This window comes from Vigna umbellata, chromosome 5, assembly GCF_029865625.1.
Source record: "Vigna umbellata cultivar VRB3 chromosome 5, Vumbellata_1.0, whole genome shotgun sequence".
Taxonomy (NCBI): Eukaryota; Viridiplantae; Streptophyta; class Magnoliopsida; order Fabales; family Fabaceae; genus Vigna; species Vigna umbellata.
Genome location: NC_142169.1, coordinates 62,797,212 through 62,813,168, shown reverse-complemented (window position 1 = coordinate 62,813,168; position 15,957 = coordinate 62,797,212). Strand labels below are relative to the sequence as shown.

The window sequence follows — 15,957 nt, the reverse complement described above, 5'->3', positions numbered from 1 at the left end:
GTATGTACTTTTTAAAGGAATAATGATATTTGAAAATATTTTTTTACAAGATTTTAATATCATCTACGTGTGTGATTGGTCTAAAATTATTCTACAATCAATAATAATAATAATCATAAACATTGGATCAATCACATAATGACACGTAAATGATATTAAAATATTGTAAAAAAAATGTTATTAAAATATCCTTATCCTTTTCAAGGTCACTTAATTTTTTTTATAACAGGTTAAAAAAAAAAAAGGCTGTGCACAGTTACATTGTAGAAAATAATATTGAAATATAAAAAACGGCAATAACATCATGAAAATAATTAAAAAATAACGCATTTTCTCAGTTTAACTCACTGATTTTTTTCTCCATGGTGGATAATTCGACCGTATGTTTAAACAATTGAATAATGCTGATTTTAGTTATAATAATACCCGTCTGGCTAAAAAACTATTTTAGTATAATTTATGAATTAAAAAAAAAATCACGTTACAACGATTTTTATTAATAAAAATATTAAAATAAGATATTTTTTTCTTTTGCTATATAACAGATTACTTAAACTATAGGAAAACTGAGTGTAAATTATGATATCAATAAAATTAAAAAAATGCATAAGCTAAAAACTGAAGTGGAAACACTCTTAACATTTACATCAAACTATCAAATACATTATTGGCACAGAAAAATTTAATGAACTTTGAATCAATTTCACTCTTGAGGCAAAAAATGATATATAAACCAATGAATAACAATGAAAGAATGGCTCAGGATTCTTCAGTCTCTCTCACACACTAACTCAGAAGGAGCTCTTGGTGGCCTTGTAACGGTACAGCACCCTCTTCTTCTTGTTTGTGTTGTTCTCTATAGTGAGGACAACTTTCCCTGCTTCATTGTTCCTAAAAGTGTTCCTAACAGGCCCTTCTTGTGACCCCATTTTCTTTCCTTTTTGAACAATAACTGTGTAAGAACCCTCATCACTGGGAACAAATTCCTCCTTGTAACTCACCTCCCAACCCAGCACAGTCAAATCCCAGCACACACTCTTTCCAACCTGTTTAGATGCAACCACCCTTTAGTCCAGTAAATGAAAAATAATGATAAATTTTTATAAAGTTCCTTATGTGCTTTGTGATTTGGCATTGTTTTTTTATCATAAAGTTTACTTTCAAACTTCAATAACTCACATATGTAAAAGTTTACTCTAAAACTTCAATTCTGATTGTAAACCAAAAGCAAAACAACTATGTGAAATTGTATGAATGATCTGTGAAGTTAGTACCTCTAATGCAGGAATCTCAACGGTTGCAGTTGATCCAGCCTTGAGAATGATTTCTGAGACAGCACCATCTTGGGAAGAAAACTCAGCATCATCTTCCCTCTTGAAACCACCATATTGAACTGGGATCTCCTCAATTGGAATGTACCTTTTTGAGTGCAAAGAAATTAAGATCATTAACGGGATGCTGATGAAACATCCAATGAACAAAATGGCTAATTTAATGGATGAGATAGGAACATACTTGGTCAATGTTTCAGTGACCTTGTTAGGACGAGCCACCACTATTTTGCTCTTTGTTCTTTGGGTTAAGAAAGGAGATAAAAGGGCGTTGAGAGCATAATACCAGAAAGGAACGTTGATGAAAATCTACAATGAAACAACATCACATTCATAATCAAATACCTTAAACATCAAAATCACAGCTTATTGTGAGCACTGTAGGATAAAAGAGAGTTAAAAAAGGGGACAAAGAACTTACATTTTTTGCGACCATTTCAGGATAATTGTCTTGCAATATTGCAACAGTTTGCTTTGTGGCCACTCTAAGCTCCTTATTTGAAATACCAGGGGAGTTCTTGAGGTCATTGATTTGAAGCAAGGAAGACACGCCACCCGGCTTCAAATTGAGCTTCTGAATACCCTTCTCCATCATCTGGCACCTCCATCTCAAGAACTCACTGCGCTTCTCCTCAGTCCCAAAAGTCTTCTGATAAAGCTCCTCACTTTCAAATGCACCAAATATGTTGTAGCACACAGGGTGCCCTTCATGATCAACTCCACTCATGTAAGCTGCAGAGGCCAAGTCTGAGGCAAATTCCTCATCCACCAAAGAATCAATATTTGATTCCTTCCTCCACTTAAGGGTCTTCTTCAGCATCTCAAACGCATCACTGACTCTGAACTCCCTAGCCCTCAAAAACTTCAACAGAACCACATCGATGCCTTCCGCTCCCTTGCTTGGCAAAAGGGGCACTCCCCAAAGACACACATCCTTCTCCTCAACCTCCACATTTTTCCCCTCCTCCTTCTCTTCAGCTTCATTCTTCTCTTCTGCCTCGTTCTCAGCAGAAGCCTCCTTCTTTGGCTCTTCTTTCTCAAAAAGAGTGCCTCCCAAGATAGCTTCCTCAAGCTTTGACTTGAATTCAATCAAAGCCTTCCTTTCCAACTCTTTGAGATCAGAAAGGAAGTTGCTTTCTTCCTTGTAAGAAGAGCTTTTCTCCACCGTTTTGGGCTTCTTTTCATCCAAAGGTGATTCCTTTGGTTCCACATTTTCTCCAGCAACCTTCTCCTCTTTCTGGGGCTCAGCAACAGAAACAACCTCAGCTGTCTGGGTCTCCTCTTGAGCCATAACCTCAGCAGTCATGGTTACAATTGGAACAAAAAGAAAACTTGAAAAAACCCAGATACTTAAAAAGGGTAAATGAAAGATCTAGTATTCAGAAAACAAGCACACACCTAGGTTATGAATCAGAATATAGAAATCAAAAAAAGGTTTGTGAATGTGTGTGCTATGTTCATGGTGGTGAGAGAGGTGAGAGGGTAATATATAGTAATTTGAAAGGTTGGAAAAAGGGTTTATGGCAGCAACGGTCACATAATGGATCCAACACAGAGGAGCCGTTAGGGATTTTCCTTTTCCCGAGAGTTATGCTGCTCTGGCATCCAGCACATTAAGGCGTGATACCATCACTATTCACCCCATCAATCACAATCATACTCTTTCTTTATTGCTTTTTGTCCAACCTTACTTTTATTCTCTCTTTTTTTCTTTTCTTCCTCAAACATGAAATGTTTTCATATCATTAATTAAACATGAATAGTTTTAAACAAATTCATTAAAGTATTATAAAGATCAGTAATCTTTCATACACATATATTACAATAGTATAATCCAATATTAGTTGATGTTATACTAATATTTCTCTATAGGATTTGCACTGTAATATTGCTTTAAATAATTAAGATAACGTTATGTATAAATAGTATCACTTTGTATTTTTTTAAAGCAATTGTGATATGGTTATATAACTAGAAAAGATATATTTTGTGTTTAATATGAAAAAACCGTTATTTTTTTAATGTTGTTTATAGTATTATAAAGGGAAACTAGGAATTGAATTTAAAATAGAATATGGGAGGGAGGTTATTTCAAAATTTTGTTTTTAAGTTTAAAATTGAATTTTGAATAGCTATAAAGAGGTTAAACTAGGAATTTCAAAAATAGTGTAAAAGGTGTATTTTTCTATGTAAGAAATATTTTGGCTTATTCTCTTAAGACTAAAGTTTATTTAAATTGATTAACTGCATTTGAAAACTTTCAAAGCTATTTTAGAAATTGTTTTGTATTTAGGTTGGTCTATTACAATTTGCAAATGACATCTTATTTAGGGTGAGGATTGTTGATATTGTTGCAAGGGCAATGTGTTGTACATGTCCCCAAATAAAGAGGAAGGGGAATGTTCTTGTGGCTTTAATAGTGGCACAAAACATGCAGGAAAAGTCTTATTGTTTGTTGAAGCTACTGCAAAGGCTATTAGTCGGCTTCTGCTCTAAACTTATCTTGTTGTTGCAAGTAAGTCAAATACATATTACACGATAATTACATGTTTTAAGCACTACTTTCTTTACCTTAATTGTATCCCTTCTATTTTGTTTCAACATAGGATCACATTTCAGGTTATGTTTGCTTAGTATTGTCTCTAGATAATTTTTTTTACCTTGTATTATTACAAGTCTCTATAATATTATTGATACCTATAAAAATGGTTGCGTTGATGCTACTATGCACTGAAGCATACTTACTAATTAGGTTAATGGGGGTGTTTTTGTTTAACAAATTTTAAAACTTTCTAATGGTTTTGATCGTGACTGCAACAAAATCCATTCCATTTCTTTAATAGTCGTGCTTTCGTGCTTTGTTTAATTCTTGCAAGTTTATTACGCACCAAAAGTCAAGAATTTAATTTGAAAAAAAAATATTGAATATTTTAAATACAAAAAAATAATCTACTTTTATTTGTAATATTCAATGATAAGTTTCTTCGAGTTATTTCTTAAAAAGAAAAATTATCATTTAAAGTCTCTTAATGTAAAATATACATAGTACTACTCTATAATATACTCACTTCTTTCTAATGTTAATTTATATACACATATACATACATACTTACAAAACATGTATTTTGGCGTATTTTTCATGGAAATTAAAAACTGTAAATTCACTGGCGATGTCAGGAGTTTAAATTTTGAGGGCAAAATGGAGAAGAAGAAAAAGAAGTTTATGTCGTATTTCCACGTGTACCAAGAATAGAGTTCCGTCCGTTGAATAATGTTGAAATGTGGTATCTTATGATTACAAAAAAATATTAGGTAGTTTGTTTGACTCGGTCTAACGACATCACAAAACATGTGAAAGATTTGGCCATCACTGACACAGACATGCATTTTATTTATTAATTTAAGAAAAGAACATTTTAAAGTTTCATTCTGCATTATTTTACCCCATTTATCAAATTCCAGTTTGGAATCATTCATCCATGTTAGTTTTGGGAAATAGTCAACCATCGAAGCTGGAAGGACTTGTTCTTTTCTTCCTTTCTTCTCTTTTTTTGGTTTAAAATAGAAAAACTATGTCAAATATTCGTCTAGACATCAATTAAATGTTCAGTCTGGCCTGTGGGATTTTGGACAGTTGTTAATATGTTAAAAAATTGATACATAAAGTTTAAATAATTTCAGTTTTGGAAAATTTTTCTTGTAAAATTGTTAGTAAAAAACTTGTCCAAACATTACCTACCATTATATTATATAGAAGAAGGACTAAAGCAAATAACACTTTATAACCAAAGAATTAAAATGTGACAGACAAAATCTCTCCGTATCGCTATACAAGGATTAAAATGCAGAACTTCAAAATTAAAGTAAGATGTAAGCGTAACACGTATAAGAGGACAACTACAGGATACAAATAATGAAAGCCAAATCAATGATATTATAGTATCAATTTTCACAACCCATGTTAAGATTGAATCCAACGCTGTTGATCTTAACTTGGCACCCCAATGTGTTTTAAGACAAGATCCTAGTATCAGTTGTTAACTTCGTTTGAGGACGTAGTTGTTGTCGACCACTGTACAAACCTACTGAAAAATGATTTGTCTCACTGCTATTTCCTTCTATCAGTTGGTCTCTTGTTATCTGTTGGAGTGTATTCACCAGTTACCCTGCCATTTCCCAAAGAAAATGAGTTAACCATGAAGACTTAAAGCTTATGCAAAACAGGAGAAAATTGTTTGCACCCCTCAATCTCCAGCACAAGTCAATGACTTTTCTGTAGCCATTTACATATTAGAAAGAAGAGATCAGGATAAGTTTCATCATAATCCCTGATCATCTACTACAGTGTAAGGAAACTAGCATTTCAGCACAATAGTCAAGGCAAAAATATATTTACCTATTATACAACAACATGGCTTCCCCTATTGTCCCTGCCACCTTGTTACGTACCTTTCGAACACAAACCTGAGACAAGCCCAATTCAGTATCTTTTACTTGTAAGATACCAAAGTAAGTACAATGTGCTGCAATCACTCACCTGTACTTGATCCATAGGTCCAGCTTCAGGATCCCGATTTCGGTGAATCACAATTCCATTGTCACACTTATTTATGAAGTGTGCACTTCCACTTATATCATAGAGATTAGGAGGATCCCCAACCCAATTATGCAGCTATGAAATGAGAAGAAAGAATATCAGAAAAAGTAAAATGACAACAGATGAAACCAAAGCTGTTTGTTACCAACCTGTCTAGGATGTGCTACAAACCAAACATGGCATCCATGATGTTGTGCAAAGCGTTTGATTAAGGTAAGCATCTGACTCACATATTCTGTTTCGGTCCTGCAAGTTTTTGCAACAACTAGATTAATCTTAATTATTCATCCTCCATTATCTAGTCAACAACAAAGGCAGCTTGGCAACAGAGAATGATTTGTAACAGCATGTTCTTGGAGAGAGATTTATTTATGATGTATCCTTTAATTTGATTATAAATAACATTCACTTCTCTGATATACAATACACAACATTCAAGTATATTTTCCATTCTGTAATTTCTCTTGTACTTGTCTAATACATATTCATATGAAAGGAATCTCCAGCAAGTCCCAGCATTCTAAAGTGTTCTAATACAACTCAGAAAAATACAAATTTAGAATAAGTTCTTTTAAGAGAATTACTGGTTTGGAGGTCTCTGATGATCGAGCTCATTATAAGGATCAATTACAAGTCCTCGCACCCCGTGCCTTAATACAGCAGCTTTTGCAAGGTCAAGGACCCATCTTATATTTGGAAGGGAGTCATCTTCACACCTAATATCAACAACCATGTAGCCAAAGCCAAGCACTAGATTTCATCAGTTTAAGAAATGTGGGTAGTATTAGACGGCAGTCTATTCAACAATCACTACTAAAGCAAGAGATTTTAACATAATTCAAATACACAGCCAAGATCAAAAGGTTCATGTTAGGATCCTTCGTCATTCAGTTCTATGTAAAACATTTCCAATAAATTAAGGAGACCTGAAAATTTATACATCACCATTGGTACCTAACCAGGCTCAAAATCCCAGTCTGATCATTTTATATGGCCACCAGCCGCAGGCATATATTGACCCACTATACAGCCGCACCACCCCAATACCCAACATCAAGAGAACAAATATAAACTGGAAAATACTAACCAGTGCCTTAAGGAAAACAGTTAAGGAATTAAAAGGAGAAATTTTTTTATTATGATTAAAAAAATGCACTCCACTACTATTGTTTTAATGCGCTATCATATAATTTTCAATCAAGAACTGTTCTAATAAATGAGCCAAATGCACTAAAGTTGCTACTGCCTGCTTCCATATTTATTTCGAAAGATTTAACCCTTCCTATTTTAAATAAATAAAAAATCAACTGCACCTCTAATCATAGCATGCATCATCACGTTTCAATTACAGACAACTGTAAAGGAAACTGGTAAACTAAATCAACTTAACAAATGTATAAAAGATAACAGCAGTCAAGCCCAAAATGTGAGGATGATTGTACAAATAATTGAATGTGGCATGCCAAAAGTTACAACTACCAGCAGAGATCCTTTTAATGGACTTACCTTATGAGAGAAAAAGTATCGCTTAACCAGAGCTTGCCCCGTTCAAAATCCTCCACACTCATTCGGTCAACATTTTCACCATAACTAACATTAGATAAACAAGTCAATCAAGATAATCAAATATATATGCATAATAACAATCACAATTACTGAAAATTAATGAATATTATCATCCACTAGACCAATATAAGGGTTTCCTTAGAATGAAAGTAAAATTGCAATATTATAAAGCAAAATGCAGAGGATAAAGAATTATAAATTATTAATGATAAAAGTAATACTGATTCCAGTAGTATAATAAAATGGCATAACACCAAATCAAAAACCGAATTAATACACTCACAAATGGAAAAGTCCTAAGATATTATTGGACCACGGTAATAAATGCCAATCCATAGGCATAGAGTACTATATCATCCATAATTCAAATAACTAGTAGTATAAAACTTTCAATCCCATATCCCACACATGTCTCATGCCTTCACATGAACTCAACAAATACAAGCAAGATAGAACTAATTAATTTGCTATCTGGTATAAAATAATGTAAGCCATAGTATTTCTAATAGAAAGAAAAGAGTAAAATATGAATCATTAATGAGATACAGATAAGAAAAAAAAATGAAAACTATAATAAATCGAGCACATAACACAACAGAGGATGTAGGAAAACAACACCATAAGTTATTATTTGATCTGGAAATAAACACTAATTAATGTTGGAGAATTGGAGGTGTAGATCACATGGATTTTAGCTCTGTAAAAAGTAGTAAAGGGAGACTAATAATGACATTGGAAAAAATTGTTGAAAGGGAGCTCATGGTTAATAATATTCTTGAGAATTGAGCCTAACAAAGTCACGTAATCCTGTACCTAAACTCACATGGTGGAATATGGTCAATTTTGTAGTAATAATAAAGAAATAATCAACAAGGCACCAATAGTACATAAATCATAAGTAATATGCAAGGCTCACCGTTCATTAAAGAATGGTTTCTTCAAGTGTTTCTCCAAAAGTTTTCGAGCATGTTCTCTGACCTATAGGATAGTCAATAAAAAAGTCAGAAAAATGAACAACCTTCTAACTGGAATGTAAGAGGCGACTATTTAAAAATAGAAATACTGTTGACATAGTAATTTGGTACAACCACATACATAACGGAAGTATAAGAGAAATGACAGATATTATAACACATGTCCAACTCCACCAGGAACTTCAGCTAAACAAATCAATAAAGATTACTAAGAACAGACACTCAATACTGAATCTGAAATCCCTACGCAACCACCACTCACTTTTGAGGATATCGTGGGATGACCAAAGTATGGGACTAACAAGAAAAGAGGTACATCAATTCATCCTCCAAATAAAATAGTACTTTTAAATAAGAAAAATGCAGTTGTAAGAGCTTTCTAATTTGTCCACATATATTGCGTATATAGCACTCCTAAAAGTGATTTACTGCAGACATTTGAGCTTGAGATGCGAACAGAGAACCACCTTACCTTATACTGACTCTTTTTTAGGAAAAAGTGCAACATACACCCTGGAATTATCCACCTGGTGTCCACCTAGATACTTGGTTTAGTACATGTGTAAATATGACCAATTTTACTTCACAAGTGGTTAAGACTCGAGTAAATGAACGATTGTAGTTATCAATATTGCTTATTGAAATGTCAAATAGTGGTTAACTTTATCTCACAAGTGATTAATAGAATCTTTAGAATATTAATTGTCTCAGTGGTTAATTACATATATAAATATGGTTAACTACCTGTAACAACTGGTTAAGAGTAAATGAACATGATTGCATACAATTATTACTATATGGTTAATGGTGTCATGAGGTTATTAAAATGTCTAATCGTGGTTTACTTTGCCTGACAAGTGATAAATAATGTCATGAGATTATTAAAATGTCTAATAGTAGTTCACCATCTATGCTGCAAAGTTAACCACGCATTCAGGGTGGACGTTGGGTGTATGTCAACCACTACTTTTTTCATGGTCAAAGATTGTAGGTGGCACTTAACATACTTGACACATGAAAAATAAGGCTTTGATAAGAACGACAGGATAAATTTTCACAAGAACATGCACTTGAAATTATTGTGGTTTTGCCTCCACCCATTCTGTACCAGGTTATACTTCTACTCTGAAGGATTATGTTTTCCCAAACATTTTAACAATTTCATAGTTCATATGAAGCTTTTGACAAAACTCCTGATTCTCAGAAATTTAATCAATAGAGCCAACCCCACCAAATGGAGAAGAGCTTTCGTTTATAGTTAATATGAAGAAATATACTGCTGATTAGAGACAAATAGAATAGTTTTATTTTATTCACTCAATAATGTTCATGTAATATTGAGCATACAGAACAAGTTAAGTAAACCAATGGTTTTTGAAACACATTCAATTCCCTAGCATTCCAACAAATAACTTCTTTACATGCAACAAATAAAGTAAAACACGAGGAAGAAAGAGAAATAGTTCATTTACTTTTCTTCTCTGAGAAAAAGATCCCTTAAGCAGAAACCAACCACAATGAAAGTACATGAGTAAGCGCAGGTATCATCATATTACCACAAATATCTAGACATGATCTACCAATTCATAGTTACCTAGAAGTGAGCAATAAATATCCTGAACATAGAAAGTCACAAATAAACAATCTAACCTTGTTCTCCATAGAACAAAGTGCAAATTTCCAGCCAGCCAATTCATTAAGATTGCAGAGAAGAGCATCAATCCACTCACTCTTCCCAGAGTTAGGAACTCCAGTTACTATGGTCAATTCTCCTGGTACAACCTGATAAAAGTAATTTAATAGATAATATCAGGATGTCTAAGTCCACGCACAGAAAAAATGTTTAATTATTACTATATGCCGAATATTGTACTTTGGTTAAAAAAAGCATTTGATGAAACATGTTAGAGCAGCTTATATTATATTCTGAAAAACTCTTTAATAGCTGTTTTTGTTGTACCTATGCGTCATCTAGAGTCTGAGACTAGGGGTGACTCCTTATGTTGTTTTTGATATATTATTATCTGTAATTAAATGCATAAAGTAAATAAAGAAAAAACAAATATATAAAAAAATGCTAATCGCATAAGGAAAAATATAGCAATAACGGCCCCCTTACATTGTACAAGTCATTCAGATTATTCCACCCAGTTGAGATACCAATATCATATCCTAAGGTTCGATGGTAGTATGCATCAATCTCATCAAAGTAATCTCTGAAGTTAAACAATCCACGTATTGGATATAATTCTGCATTCTCAATCACTTCCTTGAGTGCATCAGGGCCCAAATACATGAGAACCTGTGAATATGTCATAAGGTCGCGACAGTTATCAAAATTACATACAAACAACTTCAAATAACTCTGCATGACAAGTGACATACACAAACCAGACAAGTGGGAAAATTATGTTGGTGTTCAGAAACATATAATAAGAAGGAAATACTCCCTTACGTTTCAGAAAGCTTTCCCTGAAAAAAATCATTTCTTTAAAATAAGCTAATCCAAACATGCATGTCCACAAAACAATGCACACTAGACAGCATAAATAGCATACACCAGATAGAAAAATGTATAAATATAACCTAAATGGGTCTGGAAAAAGTTACGGAAGCATTATTTGTTTTCAATATTTAGAGGTTTAATCTTTAGGTGAGGATGAGAGGAAGGATGCAGATGAAGGGGAACATGAACACGCAAATTGATATCTGACCTCATTTGCATCTTTGCAATTGTCTAATCTCCCTTTTTTAGGCCACCTGACTCGCCAGCATCTACAACCATTGAACAGAGAAAGGTTAAAGAAAATGTGAAACAAGCATGAAAAGAGGAAAATAATATGAATAAACTGACTATATAGAACAGTAAATAAAGTCATTCGGTCTTGTCTAATCATTAAGATTTTGAAACAACAGCAACATCAACATAGCAAAAAAGATTTACAGAGACACCATTTATCTTAAAAAGCAATTCTTTAGAACAAAATACGGAAAAGCAACTCAAAAATAGCTGATCTATACAGTTTAACTCTTCTTACTTCAAAATTAAATATCATATACAATGAATACATGGAACATTTAAACTAAAATGAAACAAGTGACAAAATATTGTTATATATGTAATAGAAGCAAGACCAAAAAAATTCTAACTTCTCTTTCCCAATGCGGCGTGCAAGCTCCTCAGCCAAAGCTTGACCAGGTGGATCCCCATCAGTGGCAAGTATAACTCGAGTTGCCTATCAATATAAATATTGACAAAACAAATAAAGTTTAAGAAAATTATATATTTTAGCAGATTCAGAAAAAAAAAAAACAAAAAAAATCTAACAAACCTTCTTTAGTTCATCTTTAGAGTTCCACAGATACTGATACTTTTTGTCCTAGCTTTACAGAATTAGACATATGACAAGAGCATTAGATTCTAACATTACACATGCTACCACGGTGAAAAAAATGGCAACAGAGAAGAAATTCAAAAGTTACAAACATGCACACACATAATAATATAATGTCTTGAGAATTAAAAAAGGACCTGTTCTTCAGGAGGCAAGTCCTTTGAGGATACTGATGCAGGTGCCCCATCAGGAACACTGACACAGTTCAAGAAGCCAGCTTCTTCCATTGCCAGCTTGTCCATTTCACCTTCAACCTATATTGTTAAACCAATATGCTAAGCATAAAGCAAAACTTAAACTTTACATAATTTCTACAGAGAGCAGAATACATACAATGATTATATCACTCTGTCCTACTATGTCATCCAATCCATAAAAGATCTTTTCAGTGTTTGCTTCCTGAAATAAAAGGATATTTAGAGGAAACTGGAAAGAAGTAATGTCATAAAATCAGATAAATAAATGAGATTGCAAAGCTTACTTGTGTATATTCTTTTCTTTATTTTTATGCTATTTGGGTATGCTGCAAATAATAGATGTAACAAAGGGACCTAGTTGGGATCATATGTTATATTGTGATGCTTTTGCATACTCTACCTTTAAAAAAATTGTAAGGCTGTAAGAGTAGGAGCTCAGAGCACATGTCCATAAGTAAAAGGCACCAACACTAATAATCTAAAACAATAGTTACATGTTGACATTGCTAGTGGAATATATTTTGTTTAATTATGCTCACCAAAATATGACAGTGCCATCACTGTTGTTTTAACTTTTAATACTAATTAATTCTTGGCTTATCAATTTTCGCACTCAATCTAAATATGTACAGCATACCTGCCAAAACACCTTGTTGACATCTCGATACTTGCAACTAATAAGTGATCCATTTCGACGATACGTGAAAGCAATCACAATCTATCATACAAATGTTACAAAAACAATCAGTAACAGGTAAATCACTTTTAAAGCAAAAGTGTGAAAATAGAACACTAAAAAAAAGTAAATTTTATTATATACTACCCTTGGAAATAGTTGAACTTTGAAGGTACGACTTTGTTACGTGAAAATCAAATGCAATCCCTGCCTAATTAATCGTTATGTAAAACATGTTTTTTTCAAGGTAATACATTAAATAGAAAATTTTCATTTTTAAGACTGCCTTTATGATCGGCTAATAGTAGGTGTAACTAGCATAAATCATATCAAATTAAAGTTATCACATATACGCCAAGAGGCATTTTCTGGTTAATAAAATCATAACCAACCTAAGATGTTCACTCCAGGATCTTTCTAACAACCAAAGAAATCAAGCAATCATAAGGATTGTTAATGTAGAGGAACTATCAACGCATTGAAGATACATATTCACAATTTAGTGGTCAATTGCACCTGATCTGCATATTTTCTCTGCTTAACAGCATTTCTCTCCAGAGTCCCTTTCGAAATCAAGCGCTCTGAAAAATATGCAAGCAGCTGAAACAGGGCAAACAAAGTCAAATTCACCGCATTGACTGGAAATGAACAAAAAATATCATCCTCAACACAATTGAAAAACTATCTAACTAGTATAAAGCAAACAGATGAAAATAAACAAAGACTTTGATTCTAATTTCCAAAGGCTTGTTTATATTTCTGTTTATTGTGACCAACAACACACCACTCCGTATTTGTTACTTTCAATAAATACACTTTTAGCTCTATGCATATCCAGAATAAATAAATCACTAACTGCAGAGATGAGAAAAATCAGAGGAAACAATGGCTCTTCTTCCAAGACATATAGAATAAATTTATTGAGTGCAGAGTAGGAGTATGCAAGCAAAGCCAGTTAAACATTAGCATTTAATTATAATTGCTTGCCAAAACTCAATACAGCTAGATGATCTATTTGTATGCAAAAAAAAAGAAGACACATTGTAAGCGCCCTTTTCAAAGAGAGATTGGTAGAAATGATTTTGATAGTATTGATTTTGAAACAGTTAATGTTATTGGGAGGATTGTCAAACTATCTTAACAAAAAATCTAATATTGGAATGTGTATCACTGTAAAATTCAACTAAGATGGTAAACAAACACTTACCCAAACATTCACCAAAGTAATGGAGGACAGGAGTTTGTCATGAGCACTATCTGCCCCTCTGTTATAGCATATCCAAAATTCATAAAAGTGCAGGACAAAATTAGGTAACGTATAATCTAATTACCTCGTCACAAAGTGGTTCAAGTTGTAATTCCTCCTCCGTAATTTCTCTTTTCTTGTTAACCGGGGTTACTATACTTGCTGCAGATCTACTTCCAGCAAAAGCCTACAGCAGAAGGTAGAAAATGAACCAAATACCACATCTGCCTGTGTTAATCTGACCCGCTTGAAAATGAAAAAAAATGTAACCTGTGTGCTGCCTTTCCAACCACACTTTCCACGAAAACACACCCATGCAGCAGATCCCCTAAAACTCAAAAAGAAAAATAAAAATTAAAACAAAGTATGTATACAATCTGTTAAGAAAAAAGAATCAGAAAAGTTTAGGAAAAAAATTGATAAATACCATACCCATCTGGTGCAATGTAAAGAGATAGGCTCTTTTCTGATCGATCGCCACCTTGGCACTAACAAAAGAAATATTAAATGACAAACACATGCAAAACTTAATACATAAAAATGAAAAATGTTATTGGGACGTATAAATGGGATTCGTGTAAAGAGAATGAATGAACTATTCTCACTGCAGAGTCCCAGTATCCCAGATAAAATGGAAAATAAAAGATACAAACAAGTTAATTGCATTGGTTTGAAGTAAATAATCAACACTCCTCAATTCACTGTATAATCATCTTTCGCCAAACAAACAACAAAATATTTGCACAACTTCACACCTTAAATAGACATGATTAATAACAAATACCCAAATTTTCATGCATAAAGTGAAACAGCAATTTGAGGACAATGTCTAAAAAAACTGAAAAACTTTCCAAAGGATCAAAACATCACAGTTTATAAGTCATATTTAAAAAAACTTCTGTTCAACTTTGAAGGAAAGTAGGAGATACCTCTGGACAGATCAAGTGATTGTACTGCCCAGGCACACATATTCCAGTTTCCATCCCAACAGCCTCCAACCTCTTCCTCAAAATATTGAACTGCAACTCCGCACTCTTTGTCACGGGGTTCTCCAATTGAACTTCAGAAAACCAATCCAAAAACACAAAAGTTAGCAACTTGAAACACATTTAAGGCTGACCTGTCCCCCCACGGAAAAGGGCACCTCACCCGGTCCAGGGATACTGGCATGAGAGACACCATGGAAGCCGTTGGTTCTGAGAGGCGATGAAGGGTTCCTTGAAGTGGGTTTGGAACAGAACACAGTGAAGAAGGGTCTATGAGGAAGAAAAAGTTGTCTTTGACAGAAATGAATGTTTTTGAGAGTTGAGAATGGAGAAGAATCAAAGAGGGTTTGAGGGGTCATGGTAGAGAGCTTTGAAGAAAAAAAGAGGGGACGCAGAGTGTAGGGATAACGAAGGCGCATGCTTCTTGTTTTCTTGATGCAGAGAGTCTTGGTTTTGTGTCTTTCTCTAAGAGGGTTCCATGTGTGTGCCACAGAGAGAGTAGAAGTGGCAAGGAGAGGGTTTTGGTTTTAAGGCTTTCAAGGTTTTTGAAGTCTAAAAAACAGAGTGCAGTGAGCATCAAATCATTGGTGTTGAGTTTACACAGGATAATTTTATTTGACTTAAACATTTTATGTTATTTCATAATTAGTTATTGGTTATTTGAAAGATGTAACTGTTGGTTTATAGTAATGTTTTAACAAAGAGGGATTTTCATCATAGTGAGTTAGAAAGAGCAAACACATTTGAATATTAATGTAGTTTTCAGTTAATATTATCCTGTAATTAATTAGAAATGATATTGTTTTTACAGTGTTATTTTAAAAGGTTTTATTACAAATAATATACTTTTAAGATTCTATTTGATTTTATTCTTTTTTATAATAATGTTTGATGAGTTCACTTTTAACCTATTGTTATTATATAAAAAAAATTATATTATAAAAAAATAAAAGTCATTTTATATAATATTGAAAACAATAACTTTGGCA

At 33.2% G+C, this 15,957-nt stretch overlaps 2 protein-coding genes across 2 annotated transcripts; both read right to left on the bottom strand.

Moving 5' to 3' along the window:
- Window positions 1-619: 619 nt before the first annotated feature.
- LOC124849086 (Sec14p-like phosphatidylinositol transfer family protein) lies at window positions 620-2,856 on the bottom strand. The gene is made up of 4 exons (XM_047326945.2): window positions 1,753-2,856; window positions 1,516-1,640; window positions 1,275-1,419; window positions 620-1,046 (listed from the first exon to the last, which is right to left on the bottom strand). Exons 1-4 carry the CDS (start codon window positions 2,635-2,637, stop codon window positions 792-794), a joined length of 1,410 nt encoding a protein of 469 aa, XP_047182901.2. The 5' UTR covers window positions 2,638-2,856; the 3' UTR covers window positions 620-791.
- Window positions 2,857-5,094: 2,238 nt separating this feature from the next.
- Window positions 5,095-15,513, bottom strand: LOC124849078 (toprim domain-containing protein). The gene is made up of 21 exons (XM_047326937.2): window positions 15,132-15,513; window positions 14,912-15,042; window positions 14,415-14,470; window positions 14,253-14,310; window positions 14,068-14,169; window positions 13,253-13,336; window positions 12,698-12,778; window positions 12,197-12,262; window positions 12,001-12,117; window positions 11,801-11,848; window positions 11,619-11,704; window positions 11,183-11,243; window positions 10,588-10,770; window positions 10,119-10,250; window positions 8,411-8,472; window positions 7,435-7,518; window positions 6,513-6,644; window positions 6,078-6,174; window positions 5,869-6,003; window positions 5,728-5,795; window positions 5,095-5,497 (listed from the first exon to the last, which is right to left on the bottom strand). Exons 1-21 carry the CDS (start codon window positions 15,385-15,387, stop codon window positions 5,440-5,442), a joined length of 2,097 nt encoding a protein of 698 aa, XP_047182893.1. The 5' UTR covers window positions 15,388-15,513; the 3' UTR covers window positions 5,095-5,439.
- Window positions 15,514-15,957: the final 444 nt, after the last annotated feature.

What these genes read in the sequence shown, in the direction of transcription:
- LOC124849086 (XM_047326945.2), bottom strand. Translation starts at nt 2,637, where the DNA reads ATGACTGCTGAGGTTATGGCTCAAGAGGAGACCCAGACAGCTGAGGTT. An exon ending in CTGAAATGGTCGCAAAAAAT is followed by an intron (nt 1,641 to 1,752) that starts GTAAGTTCTTTG and finishes GTTTCATTGTAG; the next exon opens with ATTTTCATCAACGTTCCTTT. An exon ending in GTCACTGAAACATTGACCAA is followed by an intron (nt 1,420 to 1,515) that starts GTATGTTCCTAT and finishes GCACTCAAAAAG; the next exon opens with GTACATTCCAATTGAGGAGA.
- LOC124849078 (XM_047326937.2), bottom strand. Translation starts at nt 15,387, where the DNA reads ATGCGCCTTCGTTATCCCTACACTCTGCGTCCCCTCTTTTTTTCTTCA. An exon ending in GACAGAGTGATATAATCATT is followed by an intron (nt 12,118 to 12,196) that starts GTATGTATTCTG and finishes TTAACAATATAG; the next exon opens with GTTGAAGGTGAAATGGACAA. An exon ending in GCCATGTTGTTGTATAATAG is followed by an intron (nt 5,498 to 5,727) that starts GTAAATATATTT and finishes GGGAAATGGCAG; the next exon opens with GGTAACTGGTGAATACACTC.